The sequence below is a fragment of the Nannobrachium achirus genome (genome assembly GCF_963921795.1).
Source record: "Nannobrachium achirus genome assembly, chromosome: 11".
Lineage (NCBI taxonomy): Eukaryota > Metazoa > Chordata > Actinopteri > Myctophiformes > Myctophidae > Nannobrachium > Nannobrachium achirus.
Genome location: NC_137820.1, coordinates 6,841,214 through 6,860,052, shown reverse-complemented (window position 1 = coordinate 6,860,052; position 18,839 = coordinate 6,841,214). Strand labels below are relative to the sequence as shown.

Sequence of the window (18,839 nt, the reverse complement as noted above, 5' to 3'; positions counted from 1 at the left end):
GGCACAGCCCGTTCTTTGGGGCTTCATACTGGAACGATTTCCAGTATGAAAACAGGCTTTGTTTAAGTGATTAACTGCAACAATGGGTAGTTTGTTGGACTAAGCTGTTTCCAAAGATTGCGAATAAAAACCCATTTTCTTATCCCTCGCTTTTCCTTCCTCTAAAACGAGATTTTAAACAACTTTCTCTGCATCCAGCGCTTATCCCTAATGCGCACGCACGCACGCGCGCGCACACACACACACACACACACACACACACACACACACACACACACACACACACACACACACACACACACACACACACACACACACACACACACACACACACACACACACACACACACACACACACACACACACACACAAACACACACACACACAGCTCCCACTCATTGTTAAGAGTTATGGGAGCCGTACTCTTTGTTGGATTCTTGCAGACCAGTTGTGGTCAGAATAAGAATAGGAATGCAGGCCCATACTGTAGACCACAGACCATAGCGGGTCTCCCGCTGTGAAGTGGGTTTGCTGCTGTGTATGTAATGGACAGCATCTCAGCCAGACAGAGATGTCAAGCATTACAATGTTCTTCTGAATAGCTGTGGTCGGCTGGACAGGTTGTAGCTGCTGCTACCGAGACTATATAAGCTGAGCTAAATGCACTATGGGCATCCGGAAAGTATGCACGTCCGTCTAGAAGAATAACATATATTTGTCATATCTCTGGTCTAATCCGTTTCTATGTTGTTTGGCCCCGAACCTGGTGAATCGGGACTGTTAACTCTCAAATACCTGGATAGATTTTAACCACTTTAACCATTATTTTATGCTTTAGCTATTGAAACATAGCAGATATACAAGCTCACAGCGCGGCACTGAGTGCCGCGCTGCGAGCTTGTAGATCTGCCATCTTTGAACCGACTTCTAAATCTTTCCTCTAAATCAGTGGTTCTCAAACTTTTTTCATTTCAAGGACCCCCAAAATTACAGGTATTTGGCCGCAGACCCCCATCTCAAAATATGTTGTTCCAGGGACCACCCAGAAGCAGAGATTTGAGTTACAAAAGTTATATTGAAATATTAGCACACATTTTCACGATTTTTCAAAAAAAGCAGATATACAAGCTCGTAGCGCAGCACTCGGTGCTGCGCTGTGAGCTTGCATATCTGCTATTTTTCAATAGTTAAAGCATTCAATAATTCTAGTCCTAAATGGGTTAAAGCACAGAGAGATGAAAGCATGCGGGAACTACTGTACCACATATCAGGCACAAATTACACATAATCACTCTAATTAAGACACCAGTGTGCTCTGAGCCGAATTACACATGAAATTACCATCAAAATGGGGATATTTGATATTATGCCAGATTGAATTTTAGACAGAAACAGAAGCTGAAGCTCTAGAAGGAGTGTGTGTGTGCGTGCGTGGCTCCCAGCTAGTGCTCACTGTGTGCACAGCCTTCCAAACCACACACAGAAGCCATAATGACACAATGGGAGATTTACAGCCGATATAAAACTCTTAATGTAATTGACCAAGAGCCGCAATCAGATAAGCAGCAGGTCCATTCCTACAGTTGAACGCTAAAATGTCAAATGACTTCAGCAGAGTGGAGCGAGCACTCCGATATAAAACCCAGTTCAGCCTTGCTGTCACTGTCGCAACACAAACAACACACCTCTGCTTGTCACGCATGAAGAAAACGCAGTGGTATACTGACGGCGCAGCTCCTTTTCAGCACCGTTAACGCCTCGAAGATAATCTTATCATAGGGCAGGGGTCTTCAACGTTTTCAGGCCAGGGACCCTTAGTTGAGAGAGAGATGAAGCAGGGACCCCCACAACCTGTTCATAGATTCCATATAGTTTCATTGTTTGACAGCACGATCATCTGTGTATTTTGGATTCATGTTAATGTGGGTTTTCAGATATTTAACCACTTGAACTGTCAGTACTTAATAAACTTGACCTTTCACTATACTTAGTCTGCTCTTTTTCCCCTCCAAAGCTCTAAAAAATAGCCGATCTACAAGCTCACGCTGCGAGGCGTTGTGAGCTTTTAGATCTGCTATTTTTGGCTAAAGTTCTAAGAATATGGATGCTAAGTTTCAATTGGTTAAAGGGGGAAAAAACAAGTTTCTCCACACAAAGATTTGGAGGACCCCAGGACCCCCTAGGGGTTCCGCACCCCCTGTTTCCCTGTCATCGAGGATTTACAAGTTGATATACACTGTATATCAACTCGTAAACTTGTTAATATTATACGGTATGACTTCCTACTTCTGCAGATGTTCATGTTTGCACACACTTAGCAAGAGAAGTTCTGCGTCACTAAGGCTCAAGGACAGAGTTTTCAGCGTCCGATTCCATCTCAAGGCCAGACTTGTTATTTGTGGTGTGTTGTTGATTCCACTTTCACACACGGTTTAATGCTAACAGAGCGGTGCAAGGCTCTCCACAACCTGCCCCGAGGTCTGGCGTTCTGTGATTACCATCAGCCAAAGTGACCAGCACCGCTCTCCACCAAACAGGGAGGGATGTCTATTTAGAAAGAGAGAGAGAAAAAAAAACTGATAAACAAAGACAGAGAGAGGTGGGGAGTCTGTCTGTCCGTGGGTCCCATATATGCCCATGTATGGATATCCATGAATATGTTCTCATAATAATACTGACAGAGTTGTGGCTGATAGCAATCGCCAATAAATTGATCCTGGGAGCCTGGGAGATAGAAAGCTGTGTGACGCTCAAACTAAAGGGACTCACGTCCAAGTTTAAAATGCTTTACTTCAGTGATAACAGTTACAATACTATCTATCTATCTATATATATATATATATATATACACGCACGCATGCACACGCACACGCACACGCACACGCACACACACATATATATATATATACATATGTGCAAATAAATAAATTACACAGTGAGCAACATGCGGTCAACAAAGATTATCTCTCCCAGCTCACCTTACCTTCACGGTCAAACCAGCCATAAGGTGAGCAGGTGAGGACTGTTATTTGTAAGCTGCTGGAGGGGCCACCCACAGAGACACTGCCACCATCAAAGTGCCAATGCGGTGCCGACATCTATCACAAACCTCCAATCTAGTGCACAAATACACATCTGTCTCCTACAGACAGATCTCCAAATAATATGACAATAATGGGTACTGCACCAAGATCATCAAAGATCAGCACAAAAACTAAGTTGAGGTTTTTCAAGAGCAACGTCCTGGGGCTGCTCCTATGGGGCAGAGTCGTAGAAAGTGACACGACAGGCCATCTGTCACAAGCTGGATGTGTTTCAGACAAGATGTCTTAGGAGAGCAGACAGACAGCATTGGCGTTCATTGGTGAAGACCTTATGTGCTATCCAGCACGAAGAGGATTAAGTAAGTAAGTACTGCACCAAGTAAAGCCCTTTGCACACAGGACAGTTGCGTTTCTTCCGTTTGCTGTATGAATAAAACGCATTGGATTTGGTGTACAATGCTGTGCGGAATCAGCGCAGCGTATCCCAAAAGGAGTCATAAAAGGAGTGATACGTTTTATAACGCATGCGACAAGACGCACGAATCGAACTGGGTTCGATCGAGAAAAAAACGCACGGCCGCAGCCACTCGTCGCACGGCTAATTCAGATCCGGTGTGCATGAGGTCGTAGAGAATCATTGTTTTCTTTTAAAAAAATGAAATTGTCCGTTTTATCCGTGCGGATAAACGCGCCTGTGTGCAAAGGGCTTTACTCTGACAACGTGGCACAACGGGTGTTGCCTAAACGGAGGGGCAAGCGCTCCCAACCCGCATTGTTCCCAGCAGACATGGCCCTACAGCGTGTACGGTACAACGAGGTTATAATAACAATGTAATGTTGAAGGGATACTTCAACAGGGTATAATATTGAATGAACGAATCCTCTGGGGTCGCAGATCAAAATGGGGTAAAAAGAACACTTGCATTACAAGAGGGCGCAGCATTGACACCGATGACAGCCATCTTTCAACAGATCCTGTTTACGCCGTGGTGGTGAGGCTAAATGACACGCTACGATAATGACACCTGTCATCTGAAAGCTCCATGGCAGGATTATCAAGCCAATTGTGGCAGCCACATTTCACCAAAACATGCTATTTTAGTCTCCCAGTCCTACATTTAAAAAGGAACATAAAACAACAGTCATGACTGAGTTTCCCAGAGGCCTTAAAAGTCCCAAGAATATGTTATATATATTTTTTTTTTCCTTTCTTCCAAAACTCAGTATTCTTCCATAAAAAAAACGAACAAAAAACATATCTTCTCCTTGGCTGCAACAAATCAGCTTAGAAAAGTTCAGTCTGTCCTGCAATGCATATACTGTATGTGTATGTGTATGTGTGTGTGTGTGTGTGTGTGTGCGTGCGTGTGCGTGTGCGAGCGAGCGTGCGTGTCATTTTAATAATGCATCCCCTCTTTGCTCATTTTATAATATATAAGATTGGTCATTATTAATGTCCATGGGGTCCAACCATCCATGTATATTTAAATACTCCTAGAATAGTCTACATGTGCAATGCAGTGCCGCACTGACGTGGCATTCACCTGCATCTGCAAAGTCACTGTAACAGGGCAAAAATGATTCACATATGGAGCATATTCAAGGCTGACTCCGTATTTAAACTCTAAGAATTCATGAGTTCATGATCAAGATGTGTTTCAATAGCCTATATCAAAAAAGAAAGAAACCAGAACTCTGTGGAATGTGGTTGACAAGAAGCTAAACTAGTTTCCATGACGTATAAGGCATGCGCAGCACAGACTGTAGCCCTGAGGATGCAGCATGCAAAGGTAACATCTAATCGTGTGGGTCTGAGGATCCAGGCTCCAATGTGGACAGCAGTGATCTGTGACGTCAGTCTTGTTCTTGTATGACATACTGTACTGTATGTATGACATTTGATATTTGGACCGATATTTCAGTCCGATCCAAGCATCATTTAGCCGCGTTTACATGGACACCTTTCTTCCAATCTGATTAAAATAAACCTGATTGAAGGTTTTGGATTAAGTCTTTACATGTGGTGAGATCGATCTGATCTGTTTTTTGATCAGGTTGTAAAAAGTTCTAGACCACCCCTCTGCATCTGATTAAAATTTAAATTGGTTGGTTTCGATCAGATTTATTTGGTGTATATTGTTTTAACACGATTAAAAGTGTCCATGTAAACGCAGCTATTGTCTTCCATTATACAATTGTTATAAAAATTAAACATATCTGAAAGTATAAAACAATAATAATTAAAAAAGCTCCACATGACACAACACACATACTGTACCCTCTTATAGACGGATAGTACATTTTGTACTTTTACTCCACTACAATTATTTGACAGCTTTAGTTACTAGTTACTTTGTAGATTTTGATTATTACCACAAAACATACATTAACCACTTCAACCCTATATACTGTACATTTCAGCCCTTTGAAAATAGCCGATCTACAAACTTGCGATGCGACGCATTAAGACACCAGTAAATTTAGAATTCCGGACTTTTACAGAGTAATTCTACATTGTAGTATTGATACTTTTACTTAAAAAGAAATAGTACTTTTTCCACCACTGCCTCCAACAAAGCAACGCCGTAAAAACACCACGGTAAACCATGATAAAAAAAATCATGGCCATGAATGTAAGTACTTTATCAGCTCATTTATTTTCTTATTTTTTTAGACTTCATTTTCGAGAAGCTGCAAAGATGTCAACGATGAGGCATCATCTCCTTCACATCCCTCTTGGCTCCTCCTCCTTGCTCTCCTTGCCATGCCTGACAAGCTATTAGCAGCGCTGTCTGCCGGCATCAATGGATGGGTCACACTCCAAGTGACACAACCACTCCTCAATGGATGGGTCACACTCCAAGTGACACAACCACTCCTCAATGGATGGGTCACACTCCAAGTGACACAACCACTCCTCAATGGATGGGTCACACTCCAAGTGACACAACCACTCCTCAATGGATGGGTCACACTCCAAGTGACACAACCACTCCTCAATGGATGGGTCACACTCCAAGTGACACAACGTCTCCGATGAGACTTAAATCACCAGAGAGAGAGAGCCCTCACTCTTCATTTCCACACGGCGCTGAGCAGGAAGGGGCTGAGATTACGCCTCTCGCTCTCCCTCTCTTTGCCGTTCCATTATCATCGCTCTCTCTTTCTCTTTCTCTCTCTCCCTCTCTCTCTCTCTCTCTCCCTCTCTCTCTCTCTCCCTCTCTCTTTCTCTAAATGGTAAATGGACTGCATTTATATTATAACGCCTTTCTCCAAAGCACTTTAAAAGCTATTTCACATTCACCCATTCATTCATACATACATTCACACACCGATGACAGGGGGAGACCATGCAAGGGTACAGACACCAACCTGCTCATTGTGGGAGTAATTAGGTGTCTTGCTCAAGGCTAGGAACAAGAGATCAGGAAAAGTCACCAACGTAATTTTCTCTACCCCATAATCCTTGCCCGTCAGATTCATCGCACTCTGTGGCAAATTCAAACCGGAAGTTCGGTGAATAACATTAAGAGTCTGCTGTGTTGCTTTTTCGGTGTGTACGATGTATCATTTTATAGAGGTATCTAAAGAGCACAAAGTACGTTTCTGAACTAGCTAGTATCGCGAGACTCTCAACCATTTCCTGTCTGGAAGCCAAATCTCGCGATAGCTCCGAGACAGAAACTATACCTGCTGCTGTTTAGCTGCCTCAATAAAATGATATAATGTGCACATCGAAAAGCAAGTGATTGTAAAAATACCTGTGATATGTCTTCTTTTATATTCCTGAACCGATTATACGACAAAGACGTTCATAAATAATTTTTTGTTCATGGAACTTTATTAGCTGATCCAGCCGTCTCCATTCACTGCCATGCATTTCATCCTACTTCTGGTGTGAGTTCGCCACCCTGTGCGACGAAATCTGCCGGCTGCAATCGACTGGTAGAGAAAATGGTCTTTTCCTGATCTCCAAGGACTCTTGCCAGGAGGAACCAGGGATCCAACTGGGAATCTACCTCCGGAACCACTGCCTTATTTATCCCTGTCCTCAAGCCCCTTGTCTCTCTCTCCCCTCTCGGTCTCTATGTCTCTATGTCTCTCTGTCTCTCTGTCTCTCTGTCTCTCTGTCTCTCTGTCTCTCTCTCTCTCTCTCTCTCTCTCTCTCTCTCTCTCTCTCTCTCTCTCTCTCCCTCCCTCTCTCTCTCTCTCTCCCTCTCTCTCTCTCCCTCTCTCTCTCTCTCTCTCTCTCTCTCCCTCTCTCTCTCTCTCTCTCTGTGCATGTGTCCTTGTCAATTGTCACAACGCATCCCTCAGTAAGTCCTTGTCTACCATCCGGATGCATCTTAACGCATTCAGAACGGGTACACATTATAGTGTATTATTATTATTTTATGCTGTAACTATTGAAAAATAGCAGATGTACAAGCTCACAGCGCGGCACCGAGTGCCGCGCTGCGAGCTTGTAGTCTGTTAGTCTGTTCTTGAGAGACTACTATGTCAGTGGTTCTCAAACTTTTTCACGTCAAGGACCCCCAAAATGATATGTATTTGGCCACGGACCCCCATCTCAAAATATTTAGTTCCAGGGACCACCCAGAAGCAACATTTCAGTTACAAACGTTCGCTTTAAAAACACATAATATTCAAAGATTTGCACATATTTTCCACAACTTTTCAAAAATAGCAGATCTACAAGCTCGCAGCGCGGCACTCGGTGCCGCGCTGTGAGCTTGTATATCTGCTTTTTTTTTTATAGTTAAAGCATCCAATAATTTTAGTGCCTAAATGGGTTAAGAGCTACGTTCACGTTGTCCCCTCCCGAGTCTTTTTGTCACATTTGTTCACATGTCTTGTTGAATTTGCGCTGAAGGGATGAGACCTGTGAATGTCACGGTGACTCGACCGCACGCGGTAAACACTTCTGACAAGGAGCTTTTGGGGGAAAAAAAGGTCACGGCTCGGTGGTCTAATAAAGAAATAACAAATAGGAAACAGACAATGCTTTTTCCATTATAAAGAAAGGGATTTTCATTTCTCCCAGAATGCAAAGAAACACACACACGCACACACACACACACACACAGCATAATTCATTCTCCCACTTGTCATGCTGTACCTCAAACATACTTCCTCATCATTATGTTTCATTGAGACGCATCATTAATCTCAATATAAAACTCAACCTAATGAGAAGATGGGCGATTTAACTAACCCTGCTCAGAGTGAGTTTGTCTCATTCGGTTTGGCTAATTGGCTTTTAATTATGTTTTCGTAACAAATGCTGCTGATCCAAAGGGAGACATTTATATTCACACCGTTTTAAGAGGGAAGGTCGGTGTTCTTGAGACAAAGTGAGCATGGGGATGTTTTTTCTTGAACTCAGGGTGTTCTTGAGCCTAGATAGAGCAGTTTCTCAACCTTTTTTCTGCATGGGCACACTTTTCATGTCCCAAGAATCCATTGGCACACCAACATAATACGGGGGTGTAAATATCGGCACTGTCGGGAAGAAACCTTGTATCTCCAAGTTTAAAATGTGTATGTTTCCACGCAAAGTAAAAAAGCCCTGCTTCATCATACAAGGCTGTCGCACAACAGTAGTGAAAACAGCAGATCTACAAGCAGGTGCGAGGTGTTGTGTGCTTGTAGATCGGTGTTTTCACTAGTTTAAATCATTTTTAAAATGATAAATACAATACTGGCTTTCAAGCAGTTTCAAGGGGCACACTTGACCCTTCTCAGGGGCACACCAAAGGTCCCCAGGCACAGTGGTTGAGAAACACTGAGATAGACTACAAACTCAGGTCGGGTCCATGGCTGAAAAAAGATTTAAGAACCGGACAATGAGGATTTACTATTCAATTTCCGCATTAGCAGGCATGAAGCCTAAATACCATGATACGCCTTCCCTTACATTTCCGTTTTCCAGATCAACAAATTACATATGAAGGCATGTGTTCTGGAATGAGTAGCAGAAGAAAGAAACTATATTCAGGTACATACATTAAACAAAAACAAGGTTGTATGTTTCTCATACAATGTCCTGTTTCCCATTGAGAGGTTTTGGCCAGGAAATCAGCTCCATGTGAACACATAAACACCACAGACAGTACAGTAGGTTGTTTACCTTGTAGATCAGTGGTTCTCAACCTGTGGGTCAGGACCCCCCAGGGGGGGTCCCCACATTATTTTGGGAGGTCCCAAGATGATTAACTTATTAATGTGCAACATTGTTTTCTCTCTCAACAGTAAACAAACATACGTAGTGTATAGGGGGTACATGCACATTTCTAAAGTGCCAATTTAAGGACTTTTTAATACCTCTAAAATGACAAATTAAACAACAAATAGTCATATATTAGAGGCGGAAATTGTGAAAATAGACGATCTACATGCTCACAACACCTCGCAAGGCAGAAACCACTAGAAGAAGCGGCGTCGCTTTGATTTGGTTCCCCCCATTTGTTTCCCCAATCCCTATTAAAATGCTGGAGTAGCCTAGTGTAGTCTTGCCAGTCGCTAACAGTTGGACTAAAAGATGCATAATCCAAACGATTTTTTCAAAAGCAAAACTACTCCGCATCAAGGAGTTTATTAGGTAGGCCATAAAAGTATGTCCTTGAGCGCAGGGGAATTATTTTGGGTTAAAACTGTTTCCGGTGGATATTTCCGGCAAATTGTAGTCCTTTGAGTACTACAACATGACGTGTTGTGGTTTCCGCTCCAGACCGGTTACAACCCCGAAAAGTGAAGTGATCCCAGACTAGTAGAGGAGCATGCCATGGCGATGTGCCACCGCTTCATCTAGTTCAACAGTATATCCAGTACACCAGTAGGATGTTTACCTTGTAGAGGAGCATGGCGATGTGCCACCGCTTCATCTAGTTCAACAGTATATCCAGTACACCAGTAGGATGTTTACCTTGTAGAGGAGCATGGCGATGTGCCACCGCTTCATCTAGTTCAACAGTATATCCAGTACACCAGTAGGATGTTTACCTTGTAGAGGAGCATGGCGATGTGCCACAGCTTCATCTAGTTCAACAGTATATCCAGTACACCAGTAGGATGTTTACCTTGTAGAGGAGCATGGCGATGTGCCACAGCTTCATCTAGTTCAACAGTATATCCAGTACACCAGTAGGATGTTTACCTTGTAGAGGAGCATGGCGATGTGCCACAGCTTCATCTAGTTCAACAGTATATCCAGTACACCAGTAGGATGTTTACCTTGTAGAGGAGCATGGCGATGTGCCACCGCTTCATCTAGTTCAACAGTATATCCAGTACACCAGTAGGATGTTTACCTTGTAGAGGAGCATGGCGATGTGCCACAGCTTCATCCGGTGGAAGACGCACACGTCGTAGAGCGCCGACACGGCCAGGACGGTGACGCCCTGCTCCTTCCACAGCATGCTGCAGGCCGCGCACACCAGGCTGCCCAGGAGCCAGGCCGCTAGCCTAAAGGGCCCCGCGTGGCCCCGCAACCTAAAGGGTTACATTCTGAGTTAGTTTTATAGTCATAGTCTTTTGAATATAACTTCATTTACAGTTTCAGTCGTCTGAATAGTTTTCGTTTTCATCTAGACTAAAATCGTATGATATTTAGTCGACTAAATGTACAGTTGACGTTGTCGACCAAAAACTATTTTGGCAGGCCATGATGACTTCTTAAAGCTGTTATAACACACAAAAAAAAGCTTAATCAGGCTATCTGTTGGGCTAATATTGTTGATGACGCCACACACACAGGGCCTCTAATGTGCTCTGTACTGTCTGTCGCCCTGAGAGCTGACTGCAGTGAGAATGCAAATTGTGATAACAAAAATTTAAAATAGCAGTTAGAGGTGTAAAAAGGATAAAGATTCCGCAACTTCATGTCGTATTTACAGCTAAGAATATACAACTTTTCAACAAACAAGCCGTCAAAGATTAGTATCCAGGGCCTCGCTTTTCTCCTCTTATGCTCTGGACATGTTTAGCAGCTGTCTCCTGCTCTCTAGTAAATGGGTAAATATGTAGATCGTCTATTTTGTGCGAGGTCCCGTACGACGGACAAAGTATACTACGCAGTCACTCCCTCCGTTTTCAGAGCGTTTGTAGAAAGACCACGTGACCAACTGTCTCATAATGTTAATTTTTCGGGGGGTGCGCAACACCCGAGCGCAACCAAACATAAAATTACTTGTCTTAATTATCATAGCTCAGTTTTTATTTCGTTCTGTGAAAAACGGTAGTCGACGTCGTAGTTTTAGTCGGCGAAAAAGCACCACTGACATGCAGTGATTCATTTCGTCGTTGTCGGGTGGAAACCTTGTATGTGCAAAACCGTTTGTTTTGTATTTATCATTTAAAAAATGAATTAAACTAGTGAAAACAGCAGATCTACAAGCACACGTGTGTTTGAAGATCGGCTGTTTTCACTGTTTTGTGCGACAGTCTTGTATGATGAAGCAGGGCTTTGCTTTACCAAAAGACGTACACATTTGAAACTTGGAGATACAAGGTTTCTGCTGCCCGACAGTGACGATATTTTAGTGATTATGTTGCGAGGAAAACATTGAGATAATAGCCATTTTGGTTAGAACTGACTGAAAATAATGCTGTACTTCAAGTTTAAAATGACACAAAATATTTTTTCAAGTGTCCAAATGAATTCCAAATATTATCAAATTACCTCGCGGCACCCCTGGACTGCCCTCACGGCACCCCAGGGTGCCCCGTCACCCACTTGGAAAACCCCTGTTTTTTTTTGTTTTGTTTTTTTATTAAAGATTTTTTAGGGCTTTTTATGCCTTTATTGACAGGACAGTAGACTGACAGGAAATGGGGAGAGAGACGGGGAATGACATGCAGCAAAGGTCGTCCAGATCGGGAATCGAACCGGCGACGCCAGCAGGCATAGTAGCCTAGTATATGGTATATGCCTTGACCACTAGGCCAGCGGGCGCCCCGAAAACCCCTGTTTTAGCGCAAAAAAACACACCACTGACCTGCAGTGATTCATGTAACTCAGCAGGGAGAGCAGGAAGAAGAGGGCGGCGCCGGCGTCGGCGCGCCCCACCACGCCCGCCACCGCCTCGGTGTGGACGGGGTGCGAGGCGAACAGCAGGCCCGCCAGCAGGCTCCACAGGCCCTCGCCCAGCAGCAGGCGCGCCAGCCGCGTGAAGAGGCCCGTCACGGCGCCGTGGAAGGCCACGTTGACCAGGTGGTAGCCCCAGGGGTCCAGCCCGCCCAGCGCGTGGTTGAGGCGGAAGGAGAGCGTGCAGAGCGGCCGGTAGGACTTGTGGCTGCCGCTGTGGGTGAGCAGGGTGCCCCAGAAGTCGTCGTAGAAGAGGTTGGTCCAGGGTGTCTCCGGAAGCAGGTCCTGGTTGGTCTTGATCGCGCGGCTGTGGAGGAGGAGAAAGGCAGCGTTGAAGAGAGGAGCTTTTTGGGGTCTGTTGTTGATTGTTATCCTTGTCTAGTCTATAGTGACAACAGTATCTAATTACTGTTGTCAAGTATCCAGGGGTTAAAGCAATTTATTTTCAGATCATGTCCCATGCAACATGTGATTTTTGAAACATGGCGCACGCAGTGCACACCAATATATGGGGTGTTTCCCTTAAGTTCTGAACTGCCTTCACTGAATGTGCGTGTGCCAATCCATGCTTCATTTTATAGAAGTATCTTCTGAAGTTCTGTTGTATTCTATATGCTAGTCTTAGTTTGGAGATCACTTGACTGGCGTTTTGACGACTTTGTCATTCACACCGCGGCCATCGCTACACCTTCCCCCTTTTCTTTTTTTTTTTATCGTACTCAGTATCTACCATGCAGCCAATTCTAACAGAAAACCGACCCTTTCTTGTCTTTTTCAGTGTTTCTCTTCATTCCTACTATTCCCTTGTGCACAAGCATTGGCTTGGCACATCCATGATTCATCAACCCCATTCTTTTTTCTGACGTAGTTTTCACACTCCAGTGACATCACTGGCATTAATATTTCAGCACAACTGTTCACTTGTACTGTATGTCTGCTAATGGAACACAGGGTTTGAATTGCAGTTTTTCTTCCTACTAGGAACTTGAAGTTTATCAACATGAATGAATACGCTGAACTGCTGACAGAATATGATATGAGTGGATCAATACGATACAACTTTACTATGCAGCAACATTCAATACAGGTACTACTGTAGGTCTGACAACAATGTTTTCCCCAAGTACATTTCCCACAGGAAACACACTGCACATTCTCCAGGGGAATCAGAGCTATTCTTTTCCAGTGCAGATTAAGCACAAAATATAGGTTGCTAAGAACTGAAAACCTGAATTTGCTTACAGCTTCCCCCCTGAGATCCGTGCGGCCGTGAATGTGACATTTATGCAAACATAGAATCAGAGGGTGAGCTTGGAGCTGGAAGCTCTTTTACCACCATGGCCTGCCGAGCTCCTACAGCTGGGGACTCGACAGATTAGACAAGAGAGCCACACCCTTCACCACAAACAAACACAGGCACTCGGGCCGGGCAATTAACCAAACATATATCCAAACTGATACTTAGAACCAATACCCGACTTAATCTTGCTCACGTAGGTTAATCAAATAATTGATAATGTTTTTTCTTTTTATTATTTTATCAACTAACCCAGTGTTTCTCAAACTTTCAAATATCAAGGTCACTCCTTAACTCCGACAGTGTACAAATGGAACCAAATGAACCCTAACGGGTCCATTTGGTTCCATTTGTACACCGTCAGAGTTACAGACTTGAATGGGTCAATTTAGACCGCTCTAAAGGAACCCACAGAGTCCCTGGAATCCACTTTGAGAACCTCTGAACTAACCGACACAAGGAAATGGTCTGATTTACCAATCAGACCTGATTCGTTATACTTAAAGAATAGCCAATCTACAACATCACATCGAGACACGCAGTATCAGCACTGTAACATTCTTCAGAAGTTTTGTGAGTTTAGCCAATTTTAAGGTTTTTAAACAGGTTGGGGTTATATACAAGACCTTACATGGTCTGTGCCTGCTTCCCCTGAGGGAATTCATAAAGAGGAAGCCTAATAGAGGAATCAGCAGTAGGTCAACCACTGGAGGCGATTGCAAAGTGCAGCAACGGCAAACCACATTCGGACAAAATGTAAAGTAAAGTGATAATAATGGAGCCCAGCCCTAACAGACACTCAAAGAGGTAGCCATGTTGAAGGAAGAACACATTAGATTTCAAAGCGCTGGGGACCGTGGCATCGAGCAATGTTACATCATGCATGAAGGCATGTCCAATCAGGATCTTAGTTAGTAAATGTATAGGTCCATCCCCTCTGGGCAGCCTTGGGTGGGGTAGGGCAGTGTTTCTCAACCTTTTCTCTGCATGGGCACACTTTTCATGTCCCAAGAATCCATGGGCACACCAACATAATACGGGGGTGTAAATATCGTCAAGTTTCAAATGTGTACGTTTCTTCGCAAAGTAAAGCCCTGCTTCATCATACAAGGCTGTCGCACAACAGTAGTGAAAACAGCAGATCTACAAGCACACAACGCCTCGCGGTGCGAGGCGTAGTGTGCTTGTAGATCGGCTGTTTTCAATAGTTTAAATCATTTTTAAAAAGATAAATACAATACTGGCTTTCAAGCAGTTTCAAGGGGCACACTTGACCCTTCTCAGGGGCACACCAAAGGTCCCCAGTCACAGTGGTTGAGAAACACTGGGGTAGGGTACCCGCCCGGTGGGTACCCACCCCACCCGCCCCACCCGCCCGGCCTACATCAACTCTGAACCATCCCCACCAGCTGCAGGGAAGAAGGGAAAACAAAGACTTTCTTTTCTCCATTCTTCATTGTGATGGTGGGGTGAGGAAGGTGATATATACAGTGTATCGTTGCTGTCAGGTGGAAACCTCGTCCAAAACACTTACTTACTGTTTTCCAATTTGAATTCAATGTAGTTATTATTTAGTCACATGCTCTTGTTAATAATTTTCATTGGTTCAATATAGCAGATCTATAAGTGCATATCGTCGTTGTCGGGTGAAAACCTTGTATGTCCAAAACCGTTTGTTTTGCATTTATCGTTTTAAAGGAGTAGTTCACCCCCAAAATGACTTTTTTTCCTATTGATTAGTCATGCCATGGAGAGTAGAGTTCAATAATATTTTTTGGGTTTTTGTCACATTCCTAAGACAAAAATTTGATTTGAGTAAATTTACCCCCATTGATTCCGGATGGGGACCCGTTTCGAAACGGGTCCCCATCCAGAACGAATGGGGGTAAATTTATTGTTATCACATTTTTGTCTTAGGAATGCGACAAAAAACTAAAAATATTATTGAACTCTAATTTCCATGGCGTGACTAATCAATAGGAAAAAAAGTCATTTTGGGGGTGAACTACTCCTTTAAAAATGATTTAAAATAGTGAAAACAGCCGATCTACAAGCACACAACGCCTCGCACCGCAGCGTTGATCTGCTGTTTTCACTACTTTTATGCCTTTACAGCCTTGTATGATGAAGCAGGGATTTTTTTGCGAAAGAACGCACAAATTTGAAACTTGGAGATACGAGGTTTCCACCCGACAACGACGATATTTTTGCATGACACTGTTGTACGGTGAAGTACTGTGGGACAATAATTTACGAACAAAAACAACAGCAATTAAATATGGAGATGCAGGGTTTGTGCTTGACAGTCAGCGACCGCATATTAAATCTCCTCAGGAAGGAGGCGCTTCGCAGCGGTTATCCGGCAAACATTAGTTTGCTTCATTGCGAGGTTGGGCCGTGGAGGCACGGTAATTAAAATGCATGATGGATGAGGAATGGCACGCCAGATAACAAGACAAGAGCACCGGCTTGTAATTAGTCCTGGTGACAGTCACAATTAACACAAACAATGACAGAGGGAGGAGAGACAGAAATACTATTTGAATGTCAATGAAAATAACAGATTTTCAAATTAAATACGCTGACAATCAGTTATTTTGCAAGTATAATTTATCCACTAACATGAGGAAACAGCAATTTCTTTTTTTCTTTTTCTTACCTCTAAATCTGAATTAGAGATATCTATCTACTAGGGGTGTAACGATACATCTTAACAACGATACGATACGCATCACGACACATGGTTGATGATACGATACATGGACGATATTGGTTCATTCATGGCGATACGATACGATTTGATTCAATGATTTAAAATCGATATAGTAACTATTTAGCAAAGAAATTAAATCTGTGTGAAATGTGTCAATGTTGCATGTGCATGTTTTTAAGGGAAAAATCTATTATTATGGATATAAATAACTAATCACTGTGATTCTCTAGCAAATACATGGACATTATATTTCAACACATATGGACAAACCCACATCTTGACATGAACACATAGATTACACACATTTATCGATAGACCAAGAGTAGTATATGGAATGGAAAAGTAATTAAACCCCTCTTTTTCATTCTCCCTCTTAAAATTGCTAGATACAAGTCACAAATACTTGGTTTCCATACAATCAATAATTTGCACTGCAAAGCGATTCGATACCGATTTTCTGCATTTTAAACGATATGATACAAAGCCAAAACGGTACGATATTTTGTTTTTGCAAACGATATAGTAGATCACTGCAAATTAAAATAGATTTTTCGATTCAGTTACTATCGTTACACCCCTAGTATCTACAATGAATGAATAAATAAATACATGAACTTAAAGACAAACGCCTCAAGGACAAGATGTACTCTACATCTCCCTTAACGCTTAGCCGCCAACGTACCCCTCATTAACATACCAGGAAGCAGGTGGGGAGCCGAGGCGGATATGGTAGCACATAACAAATAACTAAATGAAGCTGCCTTGACAGGGTGAGCAGAAAGTCACCCCTCGTTTGACGGACGAAGGAAAAGGGTAAAAAGGGGGAGGGGAAGGCACTGATCCCGGAGGGGGAATTACCAACGGCCATTAGACAGGCTACAGAGGAGAGGTGGAGAACCTGACACAATGGTGCCGAGGAGAACAACCTGGCCCTCCCTCAACGCCGACGAGACCAAAGAGCTGACTGCGCGCTACAGGAGAGACGGGCACAGAGAGCACACCAGCATCTACACCAAGGGTCTTCAACAGGGGGTCCTCAGAGTTACTACAGGGGGGGCTACTATATCAATGTTATATGAGATACTTCAATGGTTTCCAGTGGAAATAAGCTTAGTCTTTTCTAGGATCTCCTTTTAGTTGACCTTGTACCAGTGAACTGTACCGTCATGAAACTGTACCTGTTCCTATGCAAATTTCTAATAAAGTCTTCAATCAATCAATCAAACCCTCGCATCCCTATTCTGAGGAGAACTTTCGTAAAAAATAGCAGATCTACAAGCTCTCAACTACGAGGCGTTGAGAGCTTGTAGATCGGCTATTTTCGGCAAATAGGTTCGGCGTTTAGGTGAAAAAGGTACAGAGTGAAAGGTTGAGTTTAGTGAGTAACGATGATTTAAGCGGTCAAAAGTATGAAAAAAAAAACCCCACATTAACACAAATCTAACAGACTGATGACAGTGCTGTCAAACAAGTACTGTATATGAATCTATCTATGAAATCAATGAAAATCTGCATCACACATTTATACAACATGTAGAGGGGGTCCCTGCTTCATCTCTCTTTCAGCTAAGGGGTCCTTGGCCTGAAAACGTTGAAGACCACTGATCTACACATGTGGCACCGCAGTGGGGAGCCATCAGTGTTTTCAAATGTCCCATCACTGACAAACTGTAGGATGTAAACACCAACCACGTGGTGAGGAAGGCACAACAACGCCTCCATTATCACTGGAGACTGAAGAACGTTGGGGCACAACAAGGTCCTACAGGCCTTCTATGGAGGTTACACTGAGCATCCTGATTGGCTGCATCTAGGCCTGTCACGATTATGACATTTTACATGACGATTTAGGCCTGATTTACACTGCAGCCAAATCCAGCCTGAATCAGATCTGTGTCACATCCAGATTGGAATCTGATTGGTTTAAATGGTCTCATGGTCACATGGAACCAATCAGATTCCAATCTGGATGTGACACAGATCTGATTCAGGCTGGATTTGGCTGCAGTGTAAATAAGGCCTAAGTGTCACTCAAATAATTGTCATTTAATTGTGTTTTAGTCGTTGACAATTACATTTCTGTTTGGCTTGTATAGTCTTTGAAGTTGCACAAGGCAGATATGACACATAACCTAAATATACAAAGAAGTGACTGACATATTTGATAACTTTATACTTAAAAAAGAACATTGATAGTAGAAATAGCCGATCTACAAGGTCACAAAGTGTCGCGCGAGCTTGTAGATCAGCTATTTCCACAATTTTTTTAAATGTTTGAAAATACATGAACATATTTCAACATAAATATATTGACCTCAACTGCAAAGCAATAATGTGGACAGCTGAGAGCATCAGTGGATGTGAGCTTCCCTACATCCAGTAACATAAACAATAGATGCTCACAGGATCAACACATATTGTAGGCATCCCTACAGAACAACAGACTGTTTCAGACGCTGTCATGTGGAAAGAGGCTTGCTACCTCCTACCCCAGACAATCAGGCTTGTGAATGAATAAATTACTAAATTCAATTGTATGTAAATGTAAGCGGTGAGGTTCTCTTCTCGCATAAGGCCCCCTAGGGTTTCTTAACTCACCGGCACAACAAATCAGTCACCTTCCCTATGGAAATAACTACAATATTAAGCATACATACTGTATACTGTTCTGCTAATCAAATAAATCAATGAACAGATCGA

The 18,839-nt window shown here is 43.1% G+C and overlaps 1 protein-coding gene across 1 annotated transcript in view; it reads right to left on the bottom strand.

The window, feature by feature from the left end:
- Positions 1-18,839, bottom strand: part of LOC308293684 (protein O-mannosyl-transferase TMTC2-like) — a gene marked incomplete at both ends in the record, with an annotated part of 228,975 nt that overhangs the window by 112,766 nt on the left and 97,370 nt on the right. The window contains 2 exons of the mRNA XM_080736279.1: positions 10,355-10,535; positions 12,041-12,436. Of these exons, the coding sequence (XP_080592405.1) occupies positions 10,355-10,535; positions 12,041-12,436 (577 nt within the window). The remainder of the gene's footprint in view (positions 1-10,354; positions 10,536-12,040; positions 12,437-18,839) is intronic.